At 47.4% G+C, this 20,433-nt stretch overlaps 1 protein-coding gene across 1 annotated transcript in view; it reads right to left on the bottom strand.

Annotated features, from left to right (window-relative positions):
* Positions 1–20,433, bottom strand: part of CFAP107 (cilia and flagella associated protein 107) — a 207,197-nt gene that overhangs the window by 9,649 nt on the left and 177,115 nt on the right. The window contains exon 3 of the mRNA XM_085615135.1: positions 7,572–7,743. Within this exon, the coding sequence (XP_085471261.1) occupies positions 7,572–7,743 (172 nt within the window). The remainder of the gene's footprint in view (positions 1–7,571; positions 7,744–20,433) is intronic.

The raw sequence follows: 20,433 nt of genomic DNA, 5'->3' as shown, positions 1-20,433 counted from the left end.
TTCTCTCGTTCTGGACTGGGTTGGTCTTACTAAGAAACCTTTCATAGTTACATTTCGCAGTCTCTCCTCTGGGGATGGTATGGCTTTGGCATTTGATTCTAAAGCAAGGAATCTGTTGCTAGATGTTTCTATCAGATGAACAAGTTACTTACCTTCGGTAATGCATCATCTGTTAGAGACAGGATCTAGCCGCAGACTCCTTAACGACCCACCCATTCTCCCCGCTCTGCAAACTGAGTCCTTTTGGGTTTCAATTATTTTGTTTTGGTCTTTCACATAGTAAAAAAAAATAACAAAAAATAAGAGGAAGAATTCAGTGATTATTGGATATATGAGTTCTCTGTCATCTCGAGGTTAATGTTAGGATATTTTGATATTGAATTATGGTTAGGGCTTCAGTAATTCTTTGACACGTGTGTCTTTTGTTTTAGCACACTGTTCAAGGGACTGTTTCTATATATGGCTACAAATTTCAAGTCAGGAAAATAGTCATGGAAGAAACTGACTACAGTGCGCCAGCGAGATAGTTTTATGGACTCCATCGACGTCACATCCAGTGAACGACGTTGGGTCGGAGTCGCGCGACACCCTCTGCAGGCGCGCGGACGTGCTGTGGGAAAAAAATGTCCAGATCCAAACTCGCGCCTAGGGAGGATTCTAAAGTAAGGAATCTGCGGCTAGATCCTGTCGCTACAAGATAATGCGTTACCGAACATAATTAACTTGTTCAAACGTCCTTGCAAAACGTCAGTAAATATTCCTAGTCATTTGAATGGAATGGTGCCAAGTAGTGACATAGTGGGGCATATTTACAAGGGCATTGCACCACTAGAGTGCCTCTTTATATGATGCCCTGGTGGTCAATGCCCTGTTCCATTTTTACAAAGCCGTGCTAAGCCATTTGCATGACTTTAACGCCGCACTGTAAATATTGTACCATTTCACGTAGTTTTCTGCTTGAAAGTTGTATGCGATGGGTGTTGCTGTGGGCTTTCCACTGCAACACTCATTGCATTTTGACACTGCCCCAGACTTACAAGAATCTGTAAATCTGAGACAGCGCCAAAAACTAATACCATTGAAAAGCCGGTGTTAGAGTGGCGCAACGAGTAGGAATACTTTTCCTCGTTTTTTGCCCTTTCTATATGTGTTGCATTCTGCAGCACACATTGAAGGAGCAAATCACATTTAATGATTGTTTATGTGTACCTTCCTGCAGATAAACAATCATCCCTGCAACACAGGCATCCTTGCACCATGGCGCAAGTGTGTCTGCACTGGCAGTAGACAGCTTTTTTATGGCTGGCGGAAGGGAAAATACAGGGGTACACCATAATCTTGTGAATACGGTGCATCCCTGCATTTTTAAATGACACAGCTTGGTACTGTTAAATTGTTCAAAGAGACGCGCTGCATCATTTTTTTGTAAATATGCCCCAGTGTGTCAATGGTATAGTGAAATAGGCAGTGCAGAGGGTGATGTGGCAAACAAACACATTAATTGCGATTTAAAAACTGAATTTAGCAAAATTACAACGCACCCTTTGAGATCTATTCATACCATTCTAGGAGGCATATTCACAAGGGCATTGTGCTACTGGAGCATCCCTTTTCATGGCACTCCGGGGGTGCAATGCCCCGCTCCATAATTCCAATGCGGCGGTAAGCCACTTTACGTGGCTTAACACTGCATTGTTAATTTCCTACTTTTTCACAAAGTTTTCTGTGTCCAAGCGGCGTGGAATGGCTGTTGCTGTGGGCGTTCCACCACAGCACTCATTGCTTTTTGACGCTGCCCCAGATTTACAAGGAAATGTAAATTTGAGGCAGCGCCAATAACTAACACCATTGAAAAGCAGGAGTTAGAGTGGCACAACGAGGAAAAAAACTTTTATTTCCACTTGTTTTTTGCTCTTTCGATGTGTGCTGAATTCTGCAGCACTCATAGAAGGAGCAAATCGCCTTTAATTATTGTTTATGTGCAGGAAGGTGTCCCTTCCTGCACATAAACAATCATCCCTGCAACAAAGGCACCCTTGCACCATGTCGCAAGGGTGTCTGCATTGCCATTGAACAGCTTTTAATGCCAGTGCAAGGGAAAACACAGGGGTAAGCCATATTCTTGTGAATACGGTGCACCCCTGCATTTTTTAAATGATGCAGTGTGGCACTGCTAATTGCTTCCACGGCCATGCTGCATCTTTTCTTTGTAAATATTCCCCAAAATATTTTATATTTGTACTTATGTGTTGGTACTGTCAGTTTTATTTGCTGACTCTATTGCGTTCTATAGGATTGAGTTGCTATACAAGTGGATGGCCATGTGGGGGGCTTGACTTACTCCGAGATTTGGCTGGAGTAGATTTAAGCTAGATTTCCACTGCAGTAAATGTAGTTATGTATTTTTATGAATTGCAAACCTCTTACTCTTTTTTAGGTTTCGCTTGCGCTGTGCTTGTGAAATCTCTTGTATTTAATCTAGCTTAAAAAAGGAGCTCTTATCAGTTCCCATACCCAAATTACTGTGTTCATGCGCTTTTGTGTGGAACTTTTTTTTATATTCCCTTGGCTGCACGCATTTACGACACTTTTACTAAAGCTGTTCACACTGTTTAAGCCCATTTACTGTCCAGATAAGATCTTTTCCCACGGAAAAGACAGACCACTTTTAACTGTGCTGGAATGGTTGCTTTTTAGGTTTAGCCTGCTCAGCGCTTGCACTGTGCTTGAGAAATCTATTGTTTTTAATATAAACTTAAAAGTGACTTACATAGGCAAAACCGATGCATTACCAATGCTTGTTATTACTTAGTTGTGTAAAGCAGATGCTTTAGCATTAAAACATTTGTTGCATTCCCTATTCATGCGTCTGTGCCTTTCTTTGCACTTTGTAGGCATTATCGGATTGTGTTTTTTCAACTTAATCTATTTGGCCAATATGATCAAATTCTAAATGATGCAGAAAACACGACACGTTAAAAATACATTTAATATACAAGAACTATGGACTATTTTACTATTAAACAGGCACCACAAGTGTAGTTACCTCGCAGACAACATGGTGATGATTTGAATGGTGCAGTAGGTGCAGTAGCACCAGGCCCAAAATTTGTAAGAACTCTGCTAAACACATAATATTGCTATATTTGGCAACTAAACAGTCACAATTGCAGCTACCTTGCAGATAAAAGGGACTTGATTTGAATGGTGCAGTAGGTGCAGTGGCACCAGGGTCAAAAGCTCAAGGAACCTCATTAAACCCAGATTATTGCTAAAATTGAAAACTAAACAGGGAGTCACAAGTGCAATTACCTTACAGACAACAGTGTCATGATTTCAATGGTGCAGCAGGTGCAATGACACCAGGACCAAAATCTCTAGGCACCCCACTAAACACTTTAAATTCCTATATTTTACTACTAAACAGGCAATCACAAGTGCAGTTACCTTGCAGACAACAGGGTCATGATTTGAATGGTGCAGCAGGTGCAGTGGCACCGGTCCCACAAATTGTCATAACTCCTAAACACCTAAGATTGCTATATTTTACTACTATACAGATAGTCACAATTGCAGTTACATTGCAGATAAAAGGAGCTTGATTTAAATTGCGCAGCAGGTGCAGTGGCACTGAGGCCCAAAGTTGTCAAAACTCCACTAAACACCAAATATTGCTAATTTTGACTATTAAAAAGGCAGTCATAAGTGCAACAGGGTCATTATTAGAAAAGTGCAGCAGCTGCAGAGACACCGGGCCCAAAAACAGGCAGTCAGAAGTGCAGTTGTCTTGCAAGCGCTGGGGTAATGATATCAATAGTGCAGCAGGTGAAGTGGCACTGGGGCCAAAAGCTCCAGGCACCCCACTATACACAGATTATTGTTAAATTTTACAATTAAACAGGCAGCCAGAAGTGCAGTTATATTTCAGGCACAAGGGTCATGAGTTCAATGGTGCAGCAGGTGCAGTGGCACCGGTCCAAAAAAGTTGTCAGAACTCCTTTAAACATCTAATATTGCTATATTTTACTACTAAACAGGCAGTCACAATTGCAGTTACCTTGCAGTTGAGAGGGGCCATATTTAAATGGTGCAGCAGGTGCAGTGGCACCAGGGCCAAAAGTTGTCATACCTCCACTAAACATCAAATATCGTTACATTTTACTACTAAAAGGGCAGTCACAAGTGTAGTTTCCTTGCAGACAACAGGATCATTATTTGAATGGTGCAGCAGGTCCAGTGGCACAGGGCACAAAAGTTGTCAGAACTCCTCTAAACCCAAAATATTGCTAAATTTTACTACTAAACAAAACAGTCACAAATGCATTTATCTAGCAGGCAATATGATCATGATTTGAATGGTGCAGCAGGTGCAGGAGCACCAGGACCAAAAGCTTTAGGCACCCTACTAAACACCTAATATTGCTATATTTTACTACTAAACAGGCAATCACAAGCACAGTTACCTTGCAGGCTCTAGGGTCAAGATTTCAAAGGTGCAGCAGGTGCAGTGACACCTGGGCCCAAAGCTCTAGGAACCCCACTAAACACCAAATATTGCAAAAGTTTACTATTAAACAGGCAGTCATAAGTGCAGTTACCTTACAGGCAATAGGGTCATGAGTTTAATGGTACAGCAGGTACAGTGGCACTGGGGCTAAAGGTTGTCATAACTCCTCTAAACACATAATATTGCTATTACATCAATGAGCTCTATTATGTTCCTCTTTCATTTAATTTTTCAAAATGTTGCTATTACTTACCCACACTATACCACTAGTAACAGCACAATATATTGCCTTTTTGTACATAAACAGGTTATAATACTTTAACAGACTCTCTGTAACTCATATTGTACAACTACTCAGCAAGCTACAACTTACAACTAAAGAACTGCTTGTTATTAATCACATATGCCAAACCTAATGCATTTACCAATGCTTGTTTTAGTTGTGTTTCTGTATTGGCATGTTCCCTAAACCTCACCTATTCATTATTATTTTTCTATATTCTCACCACTCGCCCTTGTCTATCTAATACTCCCTACTACGTGTATTCCTCCGTGGACGGAAATCTCTGCACCTGTGGAAATGTGCTCCCTACAGAAAAGATGAGTGAGGGACAGAGGTTTGTGAATTGAGTAAAATGACCTTATATACTCCAAAATAGCTTTTAGGAATAGGGTCAAAAGAGTTTACATCACAAATAATCAACAGGATTGATCAAGAGTAGGCATATGGAGAGAGTTAGCATTCTTCCTACTGACTTCCATTTGATACTAAGGTCTTGATATCTGTTGTATAAAAATACTTCTGGCCTAGATTTACTAATGGTTGTGCAGGCATTCACATGGCGCAGAGCCTGGAGGGTTACTGAGGCCTTCTTAATGGTAAGTAATTTGGCACAATGTTTTTCATTGCTTTCGCCACTTTGCAATGTAGTAACGTCCTTGCAAAACTTTAGTAAATATTCCCCATCATTTGAGAGGAATGGTGGTAAACAATGACATAGTGTATCTCAAAGGTATAGTGATGTAGGCAGTACAGAGGGCATGTGGCAAACAAACACACTAATTGCGATTCAAAAACAGAATTTCACAAAATTTGCAAAACTACAGTGCACCCTTTAAAATCCATTCATACCAATCTAAGGGGGAGATTTACTAGGATTTTATGCTGTGTTTGCTTGTCAAAAGTGACGCAAATCAGCGCAAAATCTTTTCTTTTTGATTTACTTTCCAGCACAAAACTTGTTTAGCGCTGGAAGTAACGTGAAAGTAACACAAAGATGCTTATAGCACTGTTTTGAATTACTTTGCACCAAGGGGGCCATACCATGGGTGGAGCATGGGCGTTACCATGCATCCACCCAAGGGTTCTGACGCTAAACCCAATTTACTAAATAAAGTAGACCAGGGTTTAGCGTCAGAAAACTGCGCCCTTTTGAAGTAGGTGTAATGAAGGAGAAATTATTTTATTTCTCCTTCTTTTTCTGTCTTTGTACATGGGCTGCACTGTACAGCACACATACAAAGAGGGAAAATAGTTTCAGTCAGTCTATGCATGGTTATTTTGTACTAGAAGAATAACCTTCCAGTGCAAATCCTATGCTAGATTCACGGAGGCACCCTTGCACCATAGCTCAAAGGTGTCTCTGTGGCGCACAGCAGCTGATTTCAACTCTGACGTTAGGAAGAGGGGAGGAGAGTGCCATATTTCAGTAAATTTGTCTCTCTCCTATTCACGCAGCGCAGCATTTGCGGCTACTGCACCACGCTGTGTGAAGAAGTGATAAATCTGCATCTCCATATTTTGCGATGTGTTGATAAGAAATGTACATAATTTGTTGCCATTCGTGGCAAACGAAGTTTATTATACCGTGAAATGGAGTATGCTCCGATAAATAATGTAACTGATCTGTATCACACAGACCCCTCTGTAGGTCGTGTTTACTAACTTTTACTTCCCCAAAAGGTGTAATTTATGAAAGCTTCAGGAGACAAACCTAAATATTTGTAATTAACAAAAAAACCTACGCTTTCTTTACCCTAAACTCGTGTATTTCATAAATGAGCCAAAAATACTGCAGATTCGTAATCGGATGAGGAACTTTACGTTTAAAATTAACTTTGTTAATGTTTTCTTCTCTCGCCATAAAATATTTCTGTAACTACTTCGATTTATTAGTTTTCCTCACTACACTCTCTGAAACAAGTACTTATGGACTTTCCACTTGTATCTTAAGTGTGCAGATAGGTGTGGGAAATTTAAGCATTTTTGTAAATGCCAAACAAGTTTCGCCTACTTTTATATCTCCTCGTTTTTGCTTTTCTGCGTATGCTGCATTCTGCAGCACACGTGTCCCTTCATGCACAAAAACAATCAGTAATAATGGCATTTTGCTACTTCTATTGTTGCCGCAGAATGCAGCATACATAGAAGTAGCAAATCTCCATTATAAAATGATTGTTTTTGTGCATGAAGGGACACCTTCCTGCACATAAACAAGCATCCCTGAAACTCAGGCACTCTTACACTAGGGCGCAAGGGTGTCTGTGTTGGTGCTAGGCAGCTATTTTTGGCACCAGCGCTAGGGAAAACACAGGGGTGCACATCATTTATTGTCTATACCTCAGCGATGGCCCGTATAGGGCGAGTTACCGGGGCGGTGACGTGGGGCAGAGGAATAAAACAAATTTCGTTGCGCGTGCAGCATCGCCAAATGCGATGCAGCGCGCGCAACAAAATTCGTTTTCTTTATCTTTTTCGTAACTCACCTGCAATCGGCCGTATGCCGCATTTTGCAACCCCCCACCCTGCCCCTCCTCTGCCCCACATCACCGCCCCGGTAACACGCCCTATACGAGCCGTCGCTGAGGTATAGACAATAAATGATGTCTGAGGTTGGAATTCATGTTTCCATATCCTCCGGGAGTGACGTTTTCAAAGGTTGCATTTTGAATTTTACATAAAAATCTACTAATGATGCTGGTAGTTGGAACAAGAGGGACCTCGGTGGATCGTGAGATTCTACTGAATACTGTATACGCTGTAATCTGAGAGACAGAAATGCACCTCGAATGGGATAATCAGATCGCTCAGGAATCCATCCTTGGGTTTGTCTGTCCCAGTGACGAAGAGGAGGCAGGATGCAATTCCCATGTCTGAGGAAATTATCGTCATACTGCGACACTAGATTTTTTGAGTTAGGCTCCCCATCCGTGAATAGAAGATGTCTTGGAATGCCCTGTAATGGAATAGCAAAGAAAACAAAATCATAGTCATGCAAAGCAACCACTGTAGACATCAAACACTCCGGGCAGCAGAATGTCTATTCATGAGCACTGCATGATAATAGATCACAGGAAAACCTGAAGATAAACATGAAGGGGCAGATTTACTCATATTTGACACAATGCAGCTTAGCAAGCAACACATTGGGTGAGAGAGCAAGACAGCGCCGTTACCTACAAAGATATAGTGCTGCTATGCTCTTCCCAGGGCCATTTTCTAGGTGTTTTGCCGCCCTAGGCGATAATTGAAAAATGCTGCCCCCTCCCTTTTACTACCATCACTCTCTCCCCCTGTCATCCAGGCTAGAAGAATTAATGCATTAGATATAAACCTCGCTAACCAAGCAATCAAAAAAAGACTGCTGCAACACCAGCACAGTAGATGATCCAGTGGCTAAAGTCAACAGGTAGCATTGCACTTCTAAGTGGGCATGTCTCTTAGGCTGGCCGTCTTGGGCCGGCAAAACAGACATACTCAGTTGGGTTTCTCCAACCTAGCTGTATTGATAGAGATAGTTCTCAAAGATTTACTTCAATTCTGGATCTCACTAGCTTCTGCTAGATCTAGATTCTTGGTACATGACAATATTCTCAACTCAAGTTGCCATAAGGTGACACAAATACCAATGTTTCTGCATCCCCAGAGTTGCTGAAGTCTTCTAGAACTAGATCCAGGAAGTGCTGCCAGGGATAGCAGGTGCCACCAGAGCACATCCCGACCATCGGGTGGGCAAGGACCAATGCCAATTCCTGCAGTCTCCTTGAATTAATCGATAACTAGACTAATTAAATGTCATCCTGTGTCAGCCAATGAAATGATCCCCAAGCCAGAAAAGAATTATTGTCACCTACGAACTGTTTCAAGTACTGAAGAACAAGTTACTTACCTTCGGTAACGATGTATCTGTAAGAAACATTAGTTAGTTAGATTCCTCACCTTAGAATATCCCCAGGCGTCAGACTGGATCCGGAAGATTTTTTGTCAGCAATACCCCTTGCGCGTCGCTAGGCGTCGTCTGCGGCTCCGCGTCCGTCGTCGGCGTCGTGCGCCGGAATGACTTCGTCGGAGTACTTAGACGCCGCCCTCGCGCGCTGACGTCAGTTCTTGTACATAGCTTTCCGCGCCAGGAACGCAGAGCCATGCAAAGACCGACACTGGTGCCAAAAATAAAATCTAGGGGCCTGAAAAGGATAACCTTAACCCTAGATGTCAGTTCGCAGAACGGGGAGGATGGGTGGGTCGGTGAGGAATCTAACTAACTAATGTTTCTTACAGATACATCGTTACCGAAGGTAAGTAACTTGTTCATCTGAAAGAAACACGTTAGTTAGATTCCTCACCTTAGAATAGATACCCAAGCAATACCATCCCCGGTGGTGGGTCTGCGAACCAAGATCACACCAGAAAGTCCTGGAGGACAGAACGGCCAAAGAAGCCATCCCTCCGGACTTGGCTGTCAAGGCAATAATGCCTGGCAAACGTGTGTAGCGAAGCCCACGTTGCCGCCTGACAGATGTCCTGCAAAGGGACACCCCGTCCCAAAGCAGTAGTAGCCGCTGTGGCCCGAGTAGAATGGGCGCGCAGCCCAACAGGAGGGTCCTTTTTTGCCAAGGAGTAACAAATTTTGATGCACAAAACGACCCACCGAGAGATGGTCCGTTTGTGCACAGCTTTCCCCTTCTTAGCACCCACGTATCCAACGAAAAGTTGGTCGTCCACCCGGAACTGCTTTGTGCGGTCCAGATAAAAGGAGAGCGCATGTTTTGGGTCCAGACGGTCACCACTTTCGGAAGAAAGGAGGGATGAGGCCGAAGGACAACCTTGTCCGGATGAACAGAGAGAAAAGGAGGTTTTGAAGATAAAGCCTGGAGCTCACTCACCCGTCTAGCCGAGGTGATGGCTACCAGAAAAGCAGTCTTAAGAGTCAGAAGACGAAGAGGACAATTGTGAAGAGGCTCAAAGGGAGCGCACATCAGGAATGTCAAGACAAGATTCAAGTCCCACTGAGGCATTACAAAAGGGACAGGAGGGAACGTTTGAGTAATGTCTTTTAGAAAGCGTGTAACCACAGGGGACCTGAAAAGAGAAGGCTGATCAGGAAGCCGCAAGAAGGCAGAGATGGCAGCAAGATAACCTTTCAGAGTGCCCAGGGCAGAGCCCTGCCGGGCCAAAGAAAGAAGAAAGAGGAGAACCTCAGAAAGAGGGGCGGAAAGGGGATCCACAGCCTTTGCTGTGCACCATGCCACAAATTTGTTCCACCGGCAGGCGTATACCGTCTTTGTGGAGGGACGCCTGGCTGCCAGAATGATATCACAGACTTCAGGAGGCAAGTCAAATGGCATCAACTGCCGCCGCTCAATCTCCACGCATGGAGGTGGAGGCTGGACAGGTTCGGGTGGAGGACCGTCCCCTGCTGCTGCGACAGAAGATCTTCCCGAAGGGGCAGACGTATCGGAGGATCGGTCAGCATACTGAGTAGCTCGGGATACCAGTACCTTCGTGCCCAATCCGGAGCCACCAAGATGACTTGGGCCCGGTCGTGCCTGATCTTCTTCAGCACTCTGGGCAGAAGTGGTATAGGCGGAAAGGCGTACAACAGACCGCAACTCCACTCGTGACGAAAAGCGTCGCCGAGCGAGTGCCGCCTTGGAAATTCCAACGCGCAGAACTGCTGACATTGCGCGTTCTCTTCGGTGGCGAATAGATCTAACCAAGGCTCTCCCCACTGCTGAAAGAGACCTTGCGCCACTTCGGAGTTCAGACGCCATTCGTGATCCATCATGCACCGGCGGCTGAGTTTGTCTGCTCTGGCGTTCAGAGAGCCCGCCAGATGTTGAACCACTAGGGTGACGCCCTGGTGTTCCAGCCACGTCCAGAGGCGCAGAGCCTCCTGACAAAGGGTCCACGACCCCACCCCGCCCTGTTTGTTGCAATACCACATGGCGGTGGTGTTGTCCGTGAACACCTGCACGACACTTCCCCTGACAGAGGGAAGGAAGGATTTCAGTGCAAGTCGGATCGCTCTCAACTCCAACAGGTTGATGTGGAGACGAGACTCCGCCGGAGACCAGAGGCCTCTGATCTCCGCCTCTCCCATATGGCCACCCCATCCCAGGAGGGACGCATCCGTCACTACGACATGCTCCGGTTGGGGAAGGGAGAGGCTCTTGCCCTCGACCCAATCGCGGTCCGTGAGCCACCACTGCAACTGCTGTGCAGTGCCCTCCGAGATCAAGACATGGTCGGACAGGTTGCCGTGATGCTGGGCCCACTGAAACTTCAGGTCCCACTGCAGAGCCCGCATGCGCCGCCTGGCGTGATGCACTAGTAGGATGCAGGAGGCCATTAGCCCCAGAAGCCGCAACACTAGCCTGACCGAAACCCAGGATAGAGGCCGAAAGATGGGAATCAGGGCCTGTATATCCCGGACCCGCTGTTCCGGAGGATAGACCCGGAACTGCGCCGAATCGAGAACCGCTCCGATGAAGAGGAGCTTCTGAGAGGGACTCAAGTGTGACTTCGGCACGTTGATGGAAAATCCCAGCAAATGCAGGAGATCCGCCGTAGTCTGGAGGTGGGAGACGACTGTCTGGGGCGAGCCCGCCTTCAACAACCAGTCGTCGAGATAGGGGAAGACTGGAACCCCTGATCTGCGCAGATGAGCTGCGACCACCGCCATCACTTTCGTGAACACCCGAGGGGCAATGGTGAGGCCGAAGGGGAGCACGGTAAACTGAAAGTGCTCTTGGCCCACCGTGAACCGCAGGTAACGCCGGTGGGCCGGCAGGACAGGGATGTGGAAATATGCGTCCTGCAAGTCCAACGCTACCATCCAGTCTCCAGGGTCTAGGGCAGCTAGAACCTGAGCCAAGGTTAACATCTTGAACCTTTCCTTCCGGAGGAAGGCATTGACATTCCGGAGGTCCAAGATAGGGCACAGGCCCCCTTTGCCCTTCTTGGGAACCAGAAAGTAGTGGGAATAACAACCACGACCTACGTCTGGGCTCGGAACGCGCTCGACGGCCCCCTTGGCCAAGAGGGCCGAAACTTCCTCGTGGAGAAGATTCAAATGATCCCCCGAGATACGGTGGTGCTGCGGTGGCATGGCTGGAGGGGTCGTCTCGAAGGGGAGGGAGTAGCCCCTTCGGACGATTTGCAGCACCCACCTGTCCGATGTGATGGACCGCCAGTGGAGGAGGTGATGGCGAACTCTGCCGCCCACTGGCGTGGAATGGGCCTGAAAGCTCAGACTAGGAAGGCTTTGAGGCGGATGCTGCCGGGGTGGATGTGGGCTGACCTCGTCGACCTCCAGATCCGCCTCGGCGGAAACCACGTCCGCGACCGCGCGCAGGTTGGTTCTGCGGCTGGTGGCTAGGCGTACGTGAGGAGGCACCCCTTCCTTGGCCACGAAAGGGGCGAAAGGCGGAAGTTTGCGACCGCGGGGCCGAGAGGCCCAAGGACTTGGCCGTAGCCCGGGAGTCCTTAAAGCGGTTCAGCGCACTGTCCGCTTTCTCGCCAAAAAGGCGAGTGCCATCAAAGGGCATGTCCATGAGGGTGCTCTGGACATCACCCGAAAATTACGTGGACCACAGCCAGGCGTGACGTCTAAGCGCCACTGTGGTAGAAATGGCCCTACCCAGCGAGTCCGTGGTGTCAAGCCCACATCGTATAGCATGTCGCGCGGCATCCCTCCCATCGGCCAGAGCCTGGGTAAGTCGTGTCCGGACCTCCTCCGGACACAGGGGCAGCGCGTCCTCCACCGCATCCCACAGAGAGTGGTAATAACGGTCCAAGAGACAAGCGGTGTTCAAAGACCGCAGGCCCAAACTAAGGGAGGAGAACAGCTTCTTGCCAAACTGTTCTAGTCTCTTGGAATCCCGGTCCGGCGGGGCGGTCGGGAAAGAGGATTGGGAGGTGGAGGCCTGGATAACCAGGCTCTCAGGGGTAGGGTGTTGGGACAGAAAACTGGGGTCGCCCGGAGCAGGGCGGTGGCGCCTGGCGAAGTTCCTGTCCACAGGAGGGACTGTGGAGGGCTTGGACCAGGTGCCCTGTAGAACGTCAATGAGGGCCTTATTGAATTGCAGCAGAGGCTCAGTGGAGCTTGCTGCAGACTGAAGCACCTCAGTGAGGACGTTAGTCCTCACAGCCACGGCAGGCAGCTCGAGCCCAAGGGCTGCGGCCGCCTTGCGCAGCACCACAGAGAAAGCAGCGCCCTCCTCCGAAGCCACAGTCGGAGGAGAGACAAATCCAGTGTCTGGAGAGGTATCCAGGCCACTGGCCTCCCCCAGTTCATCTGCCCAGTCCTGTGACATTTGAGCTTGAGCGGCCATAGGATCCTCGGATCCCTCCCAATTGTCCCCATCATCCGATTCCTGGTATACAGGAGGAAGGTACGGAGCCGGACGGTAGACATAGTGTGTCTCTAGCGGCGCCGAACGCGGCGTCCATCGACGCCGTAGCGGCGCCGGGTCCGGAGTGGGACTGAACTGGGGCCCGACGTCGAGCGGAGTCGACGTCGGCGTCGGGGGTGGCACCGGAGTCGACGCCGGCGGAGGAGGCGTGACGAGGTCGACCGGCGTCGGCAGGGACTCGGGAGCGGGTCCCTCGGGCGCTTGCGGCGTCGAGGCCGGAGCAGTCGACGACGCCGGGGCCGGAGCCACCGGCAGGCAAGGCAGCCCTGTCGGGTCCGTGGGGCCCGAAGGCGCGCCAGCGGGCGCCGACGGCAGGGCCAGGATCCTCATGGCCGAGAGGAAGGCACTGACCTCCGCCGGCGTCGCGTCAGTCCCAGGGACCGGCGGGTATGGGGACGTGCGCGGCGCCTGCGGCTCCGCCGGAGCCGCGGGGGTGGAACCACCCTGACCCTCGGCCGAGTCGCGCGACCGGCGAGGGGAGTCCGAAGAGCGGTGTCGCCTCTTGGACTTCTTGGAATGCTTCGACTTACCCGAAGACTTGGATCCCGACGACCGATGGTGACGTCGGCTGCGGCTCCGCGACCGATCCTTGGACCTCCGCCTGGACCGGGATCGAGCGACGCGCGGAGCCGAGTGGCGGATCTCGAGAAGCTTACGGGACCGCTCCCGTCTAGCCTTCGAGGTCAGGGCCTTGCAGTCGGAACACGACTCCGCGTCGTGGTCGAGGCCCAAGCAGTAAAGGCACCGGCGGTGATGGTCCGTAACCGACATCAGGCGGCTACAGTCAGCACAGGCTTTAAAACCAGGCATCCTACCGGCACCGGAGTCGATTGACAAGATCAAAAAAGATCGAAAAAGTTAGTCAAAAAGTGACTAAAGGGGTAGCTCTCCCGGATCTGCGCTTACTGGCGCGGAAAAACGAAGAACTGACGTCAGCGCGCGAGGGCGGCATCTAAGTACTCCGACGACGTCATTCCGGCGCACGACGCCGACGACGGACGCGGAGCCGCAGACGACGCCTAGCGACGCGCAAGGGATATTGCTGACGAAAAATCTTCCGGATCCAGTCTGACGCCTGGGGATATTCTAAGGTGAGGAATCTAACTAACGTGTTTCTTTCAGATCGGACAATTGCCCAACTGATCTTTCATAAGACCTGAAATTTCTCAGGATACAACACCAATGCCTCACACCCAGGTACCTGCAACTAACGAATGAAGCAGAGCACATAATGCCCACTATCAACTAGGTGATCTGTTTAGCTAGGACAGAGGTGGAAATCTAGAGTGACCATACAAATTGTTTTGCCTGAAGACATACACATGCAAAAAGAACAATTGATGGACAGAATGCAGAACAATGTCATACATTCACCCCAGTACAGAGATGTGGGCCTAAATCCATCGTTTTTTCTTTTTGCATAAAGACATACACATGACACACACAATCCCTAGATGCACTTCAATATTTTTGAGTATGCGGTGTCTTGTGACTGGTTTCAGACATCACCACCAATGATAAACATTCATCCTGGCCAAGTAATAGAACATCACAGGTTAAAAAAAAAAAGACAGAACCAGTCTGAAACATCTCCCTCACTGGTCAGGCATACAAGACTGGATCATTATCCACCACCTGGGTAGCAATTACCAAACGCCCGTTATGGTGATACTTTGTGTCACCACATCATAAACTAGAACCTTGGACACAACCCAATGTGGTGGGAAAGTGATAATGTAATCTATCATAAAAGAGCATTCTTAAAATGGATTCCTACAGTTCTTCACTCATCATCCTAATGCACAGCAGGCTTTTGCAGCATCAATGATAGTGTGATGGAAGAAAGACTGGATGGTGGCATACTGCCAGAAAACCATTGACATCAGACCTTCAAGTCACCTTCCTTCTTCATCCTCAAGATGTGTCTCGAGAATCCATACAAGTTTGCCATGTCTCTAAATTCTCAACCCCAATACAGTCTGCAGCCACAACCCATTCAACCCCAAAGCCTCTAGGAACTTACACCATAACCATCGTTTTCTAGCAAAGAGACTTCCTCAACTTCACATCTAGTTGCCACCTGCACTGCCACCCATGGGCACAACCCAGTCGCGCCCACTTTCTTTTTCACTCGCTCGCTGCCCCCTTCCTAACAAATTAACCCATTCTCCTTCCAAAGAGAGACTTGTATTTGTTTAGCAACCAGCAGAACAAACTAGTCATCCTTGCATCCTAAGATTCTATATACCTTTTGTCAGGCTCTAACTGGTAGAATGTAAGGGCTTATGTAGTGATGCAACCAACCAAGACATTGTATTTAATTTGGCAAGCTGAATGAGCAATTTCCCAACAGTCCCTTCTGGTATGCACCTACATAGGAAGAGCGAACAGGACAGAAACTTAATTGAACGTCAGACAAAAAGGAATGGTGTTTGGGAGCCCCAAAGCAGGTTTTTGACTGGTATCACTCACATACAGGTTCAGTGGAGCATCAGGAAGATCAGGTGTCTTTGAAAAAGTGAGTTTATGAGGTGAGATAGGTCAGTCCAGCCACCTTGATGCAAAGAAACTGGATGTAGATCTACTGCTTTTTTATAAGATTGCTGCTTGTCAGGAGATCACTGGACATCCTGTCTTCAAAGATGGCAGTTGCCACCATAAACGAAATGGGCCACCAGCTGTGTTCCTCTATGGCATTCTTTATTTTTACTGATCATGGTGGACATGTTCCCACTGGTGTAGAGCACATGAGGGTGACCACTTTTGTTTATTAGACTTCTCTCACTGCTTCTGTTTCAATCTGACCAACAATATCTCAATTGCACCATTCATCCCCATCCTCGGCGGGAATCTGTGCAGTGCGTAAGAAGGGCCAACTGATCCAGGCAGGCATGTCTGAGTAAGCACAGTGATCCACTTAGATCCAATGCTGGGAGCAGCAGGGCCACCCAAAGGTCAGGGGGTTGGGATCGCCAGACTGGAACAGGTCAGATCTCGCAATGAAACAGCTGGAAATGGTAGTCCTGGATTAAGCACTGATGGACATTACCTATTGAAATTAACCTCCAATGTGCTACTTATCAAAGTTTTAATCATATATTGTTACAAATGCATACTCTGATTCTCTTTTAAAATTAACTGTTAATCTTAGAAATTGACTTTAGTACCACCGGGGAATGTGCTCTGTCTATGTGCACACAACAAGAAAATTATGTCTGCTCCCTATGCTGGGGGTAGTAGTCTCATGGTGTCCGACAATACAGACTTCATGAATTTGTGAACCACACGGTCATTAGTTCATGAAAATTTAAGCAAATGTATTATTGCCTGATTCATTCAAAATATAAATTCACTATATTCAAATATTTTAACAAAATCTTCAACTTTTGTCGACATGAAATTCAAATCAGAATCAATATATATACAGTGCGGGTCAATGGCGAACATTTTCCATGGTCATTAAGGTAAGCTCCATGATTTTACTACAATGCATTTTGGTCCATGTGGTCCTTCAAGAGGTTGTTGCTAAAAATAGAACAAACGATGTCTGTTTTGGTCGCTACAAATGCACCCCTAATGATAAGTTACATTGTTTACACCCATGTTCCCCATTACCTCTCAGAAGAACGGATGCTCCTAGAAGCGGGCAGGCACCTTGGGCTCAGCACAGGGTGCGACCGTGTGAGCACAGACAGAGGTCCGACTCCGATCGGGTCGAGAGCGAATCGGAAGTCTGAAATCGGCGTGCATGGCCGCTGACCGTGGCGCCGGACGTGATGTGACGTCACATCGAATTGTAGAAGGCGCTACCCAATGCGCTTTCAAGGTCGAAGGCCTTTCAAGGGGAGTCCCAAACTCTTGTTTTTTGCCGCCCTCCCCCTTTTGCCGCCCTAGGCGGCCACCTAGTCTTGCCTAATGGTTGAAATGGCCCAGGCTCTTCCCAAGCACTACCACACTTCCTGACGACCTAGCACCATGCACGCACATTTGCACCAAAGTGCAGCACAGGTTTTGTGCTGGAAGTAAAAAATACCAGGCTCAGACATACTTTATATCTTTTCTCACTTTGCATGTGTGCTGTACAGTGCAGTAAATATTCAAAGTGTGAAGAGTTTGGAGGAGAAAATCTTTTCTCTTCTTTGGGCCTCACCGAATAGCATGTATTTTTTTTGGCACAAAGCAATGTTTTTTACTAGATAGGGCTTTGCTTCAAAACTTGTGGGCAACAGCTTAGGAATGCCCATGTACCACTCATGGGACAGCCCCTTGGCGTAAAGTAATGCAAAGCGCCCCTTGTTTATTTACAGGCAACTTTCCAATGGAAATAAAACTGTGCTCTGGAAAGCAAATTATACAACAGCACTTTGTACCAGTTTGTGTAACTTTTATTGATTTTGCACCTTCACAAAATGCTGATAAATGTGGCCCAAAGGTTTGGGCATTGTCTTTCTGCCAAGTAAGTGAATAAGGAAACGTAAGGCAAAAAAGTACACTCTGAAATTATTCATTTATTGTCATTTTTATTTCAGTAAATTTTTATAGAAGAGTTTTCCGAACAAATTAGTAGAATGGTGGAATTTAACATTTAGAAAACATCATGAAATAAAGGTATTCGTAATACATAAACAGAAATATACCATAAGAGTGCATACGTTCAGGGAAATGGGTCTAAGGTAATGACACATGGTAGAATTTGAGCAGGTAGATGAATAAAGGGTCACCGTAGGGTAAACACTGTATTACTATCCCCACCCTGTCGATGAGGTAGTACACGAATAAACACAACCTGAAATCTACCACAGTCTAAGCTACTCCTAAATAAAATAGGAAGACAAAAACATATAGAAATAAACAATAAAAGAAGATTAAGAAAAGGAGGTAGAAAGTCTATGATTCTCGCATGTCATAGAGCAAGCGTGAGGAACAGATAACGCCATTAAGCAAGAGATGTAGAGGGTTGGGTCGAGTTACGAATAAAGAGTCAAGTGAAGACCATATTTTTTGTGGGATTTTAGGGTTGCCCTCTATCAACATTTTTATAGGGTGAGTGCTCCTAAGATACATAACCCTGGACCACCAACTGTGGATGGAAACATGATTAAAATCCTTCCAGTCCATGAGGATAACCTTGATGACTATAGTTAATAGGAGATCCAGAAGGGCTAAATCCAATTCAGATAGTCGGAGAGGGTTGAGGGTAGCATATAGACCCAGAATAATGAGCATGAAGTCTAGGTTAATGTTGACACAGAACATTTTGCACAGGTGGGACTGAATTGATTCCCAAAACCATATGAGGCAGGTGCATTTGAAGAACCTATGTTCAGGATCACCTCAGTAAGTTTTACAAGACCAACAAGTGTCTGTCTCAAAGGTGTGTACTTTGAAATTATTTATCCGGAGTCCAATAAAGGGAAAGAGAGGCAAAAATGTTTTTTTGGTCAGCGAGGGTGTAAGTTTGTGACAAAGGAGTTGAGAGCAGATTTTTCTCCATATCTGTGTAGAAAGGGGGTCGTGGTCCTAGGCCTGGAAATATGTGGAAATTGAGATGAGAGGTTGTTAATGGGGTGCGTAATATTTTGTAGATTCTCAAGGCAGCATGCCCCTCCTGAAGGAATTTACATAGAGTGGTGACGTGTTTTGGATTCTGCAGTGGGCTCAGTTTAGAGATGTTAGCCTTAAGCTTCAGAAACTTGTAAAAAATCAAGTTCAGCCAGAGAATATTTTGCTGTAGTTTAGACAAGGAAAGAGGTCCATTATCAGAGTACAGATCTTCCACCAAATTAATACCTTTAGTTGCCTAGGCGGGACCAATGAAGGTTGTAAAAAGAGTGGCAGATTTTTATTTAGTGACATCACTGTCCAGATGTTTGTTGACTCGTTTTAATGCTGTTCAAGTGTCTAGGATAATGCGACATGAGTGCTTCATTGCCATTGTGGTCATCAAAATCAGTCCGGCCAGGGTGTAGGAGATAAAACAATTGTTGTTCTATGAGTAGGCATGATTAAATCATATCCCTAGATATTTTAACTTGTTTTCCAAGATAGGCCCGAATTGCCCACTGTTAGACCTGTCAGCCCTTTGGGTGGTCCCTCATCATCATTATTTATTTTGTCCCACTTTTGCCTCAAACCCTGTTAGTATTTTTCCTTTTTGGGAACCACCAGACTTTTTAGTGTTGATGCAGGGTCAGGGAGCCATTTTCCCTACCCCTGGAACTTCTGTCTGAGGGCCTGAAACACAAAATGGTGGCCACCCATTGTCACCTGTGACATCACTGGAACCTACTAGTACCTTCCAGAACATTCTAGAACCCTGTGACAGTGTGAGGCAGTTTTGGAATGTTGGGAAGGCATCTCCAGGTTGGCAGTTGGAGTTGGCAGTTGGCACCTGACTGGTGAAGAGAGAGGAGCACAGAACTGAAGGAGGAAGGAGTGAGGCAGCAGGGGTGGAAACTTGTGCCTGGAGTGGGGTCCAGAAACCCACCCTTGATACTAGTCCCTGCTGACTGAGCCCAGCCTGGAGCCCTGTGTGGGAGAAAGCAAGAAAAACCATCTTAAGGACCTGGACAGCCGGAACAGGCCTTAAAAGTAAAAAACAGCAAGTTCCTGACCTGGTTACTGGTAACTTCCTGAAGTCCGACGTCGAGAAGCCTGGAGACCTGGAGCCCGAGGTGGAGAAGCGGCGCTGACTGGAAAGCAGACGGCGTACCCGGAGCCGCCAGAGGTCGAGAGAGGGAGCAGACGGAGGTCGGGGAGACACCAGAGGTCGAGGAGGAAGTCACCTGAGGTCGAGTGTGCGGCGTCGACGGGGGAGTGAAGTCCGCCCTCCGGAGTCGCCGGAGACCGAGGTGAAGCGTGCCGGAGGTCGGGAGTGGAGATCGCACTCCGGAGTCGTCGGAACCTGAAGAGAAGCGTGCCGGAGGTCGGGAGAGGAGATCGCACTCCGGAGTCGCCGGAACCTGAAGAGAATCGTGCCGGAGGTCGGGAGTGGAGGTCGCACTCCGGAGTCGCCGGAACCTGAGGAAAGGAGCACCGGAGGTCGGGAGTGGAGATCGCACTCCGGAGCCGCCGGAAGTCGACATCGAGCCAAGACCGCCCGACGTCATCGAACCGAGGCCGCCGACATCGAACCGGAACCGCCTCTCGGCGTCGACAAGAACTGTCATCGAGCCAAGGCCGCCGACATCGAACCAGAACCGCCTCACGGCGTCGACACGACTCCAGCGGCG

The sequence above is a fragment of the Triturus cristatus genome, chromosome 1_2, assembly GCF_964204655.1.
Source record: "Triturus cristatus chromosome 1_2, aTriCri1.1, whole genome shotgun sequence".
Lineage (NCBI taxonomy): Eukaryota > Metazoa > Chordata > Amphibia > Caudata > Salamandridae > Triturus > Triturus cristatus.
The sequence above is the reverse complement of the archived record's forward strand: the minus strand, read 5'-3'. Positions and strand labels throughout refer to the sequence as shown.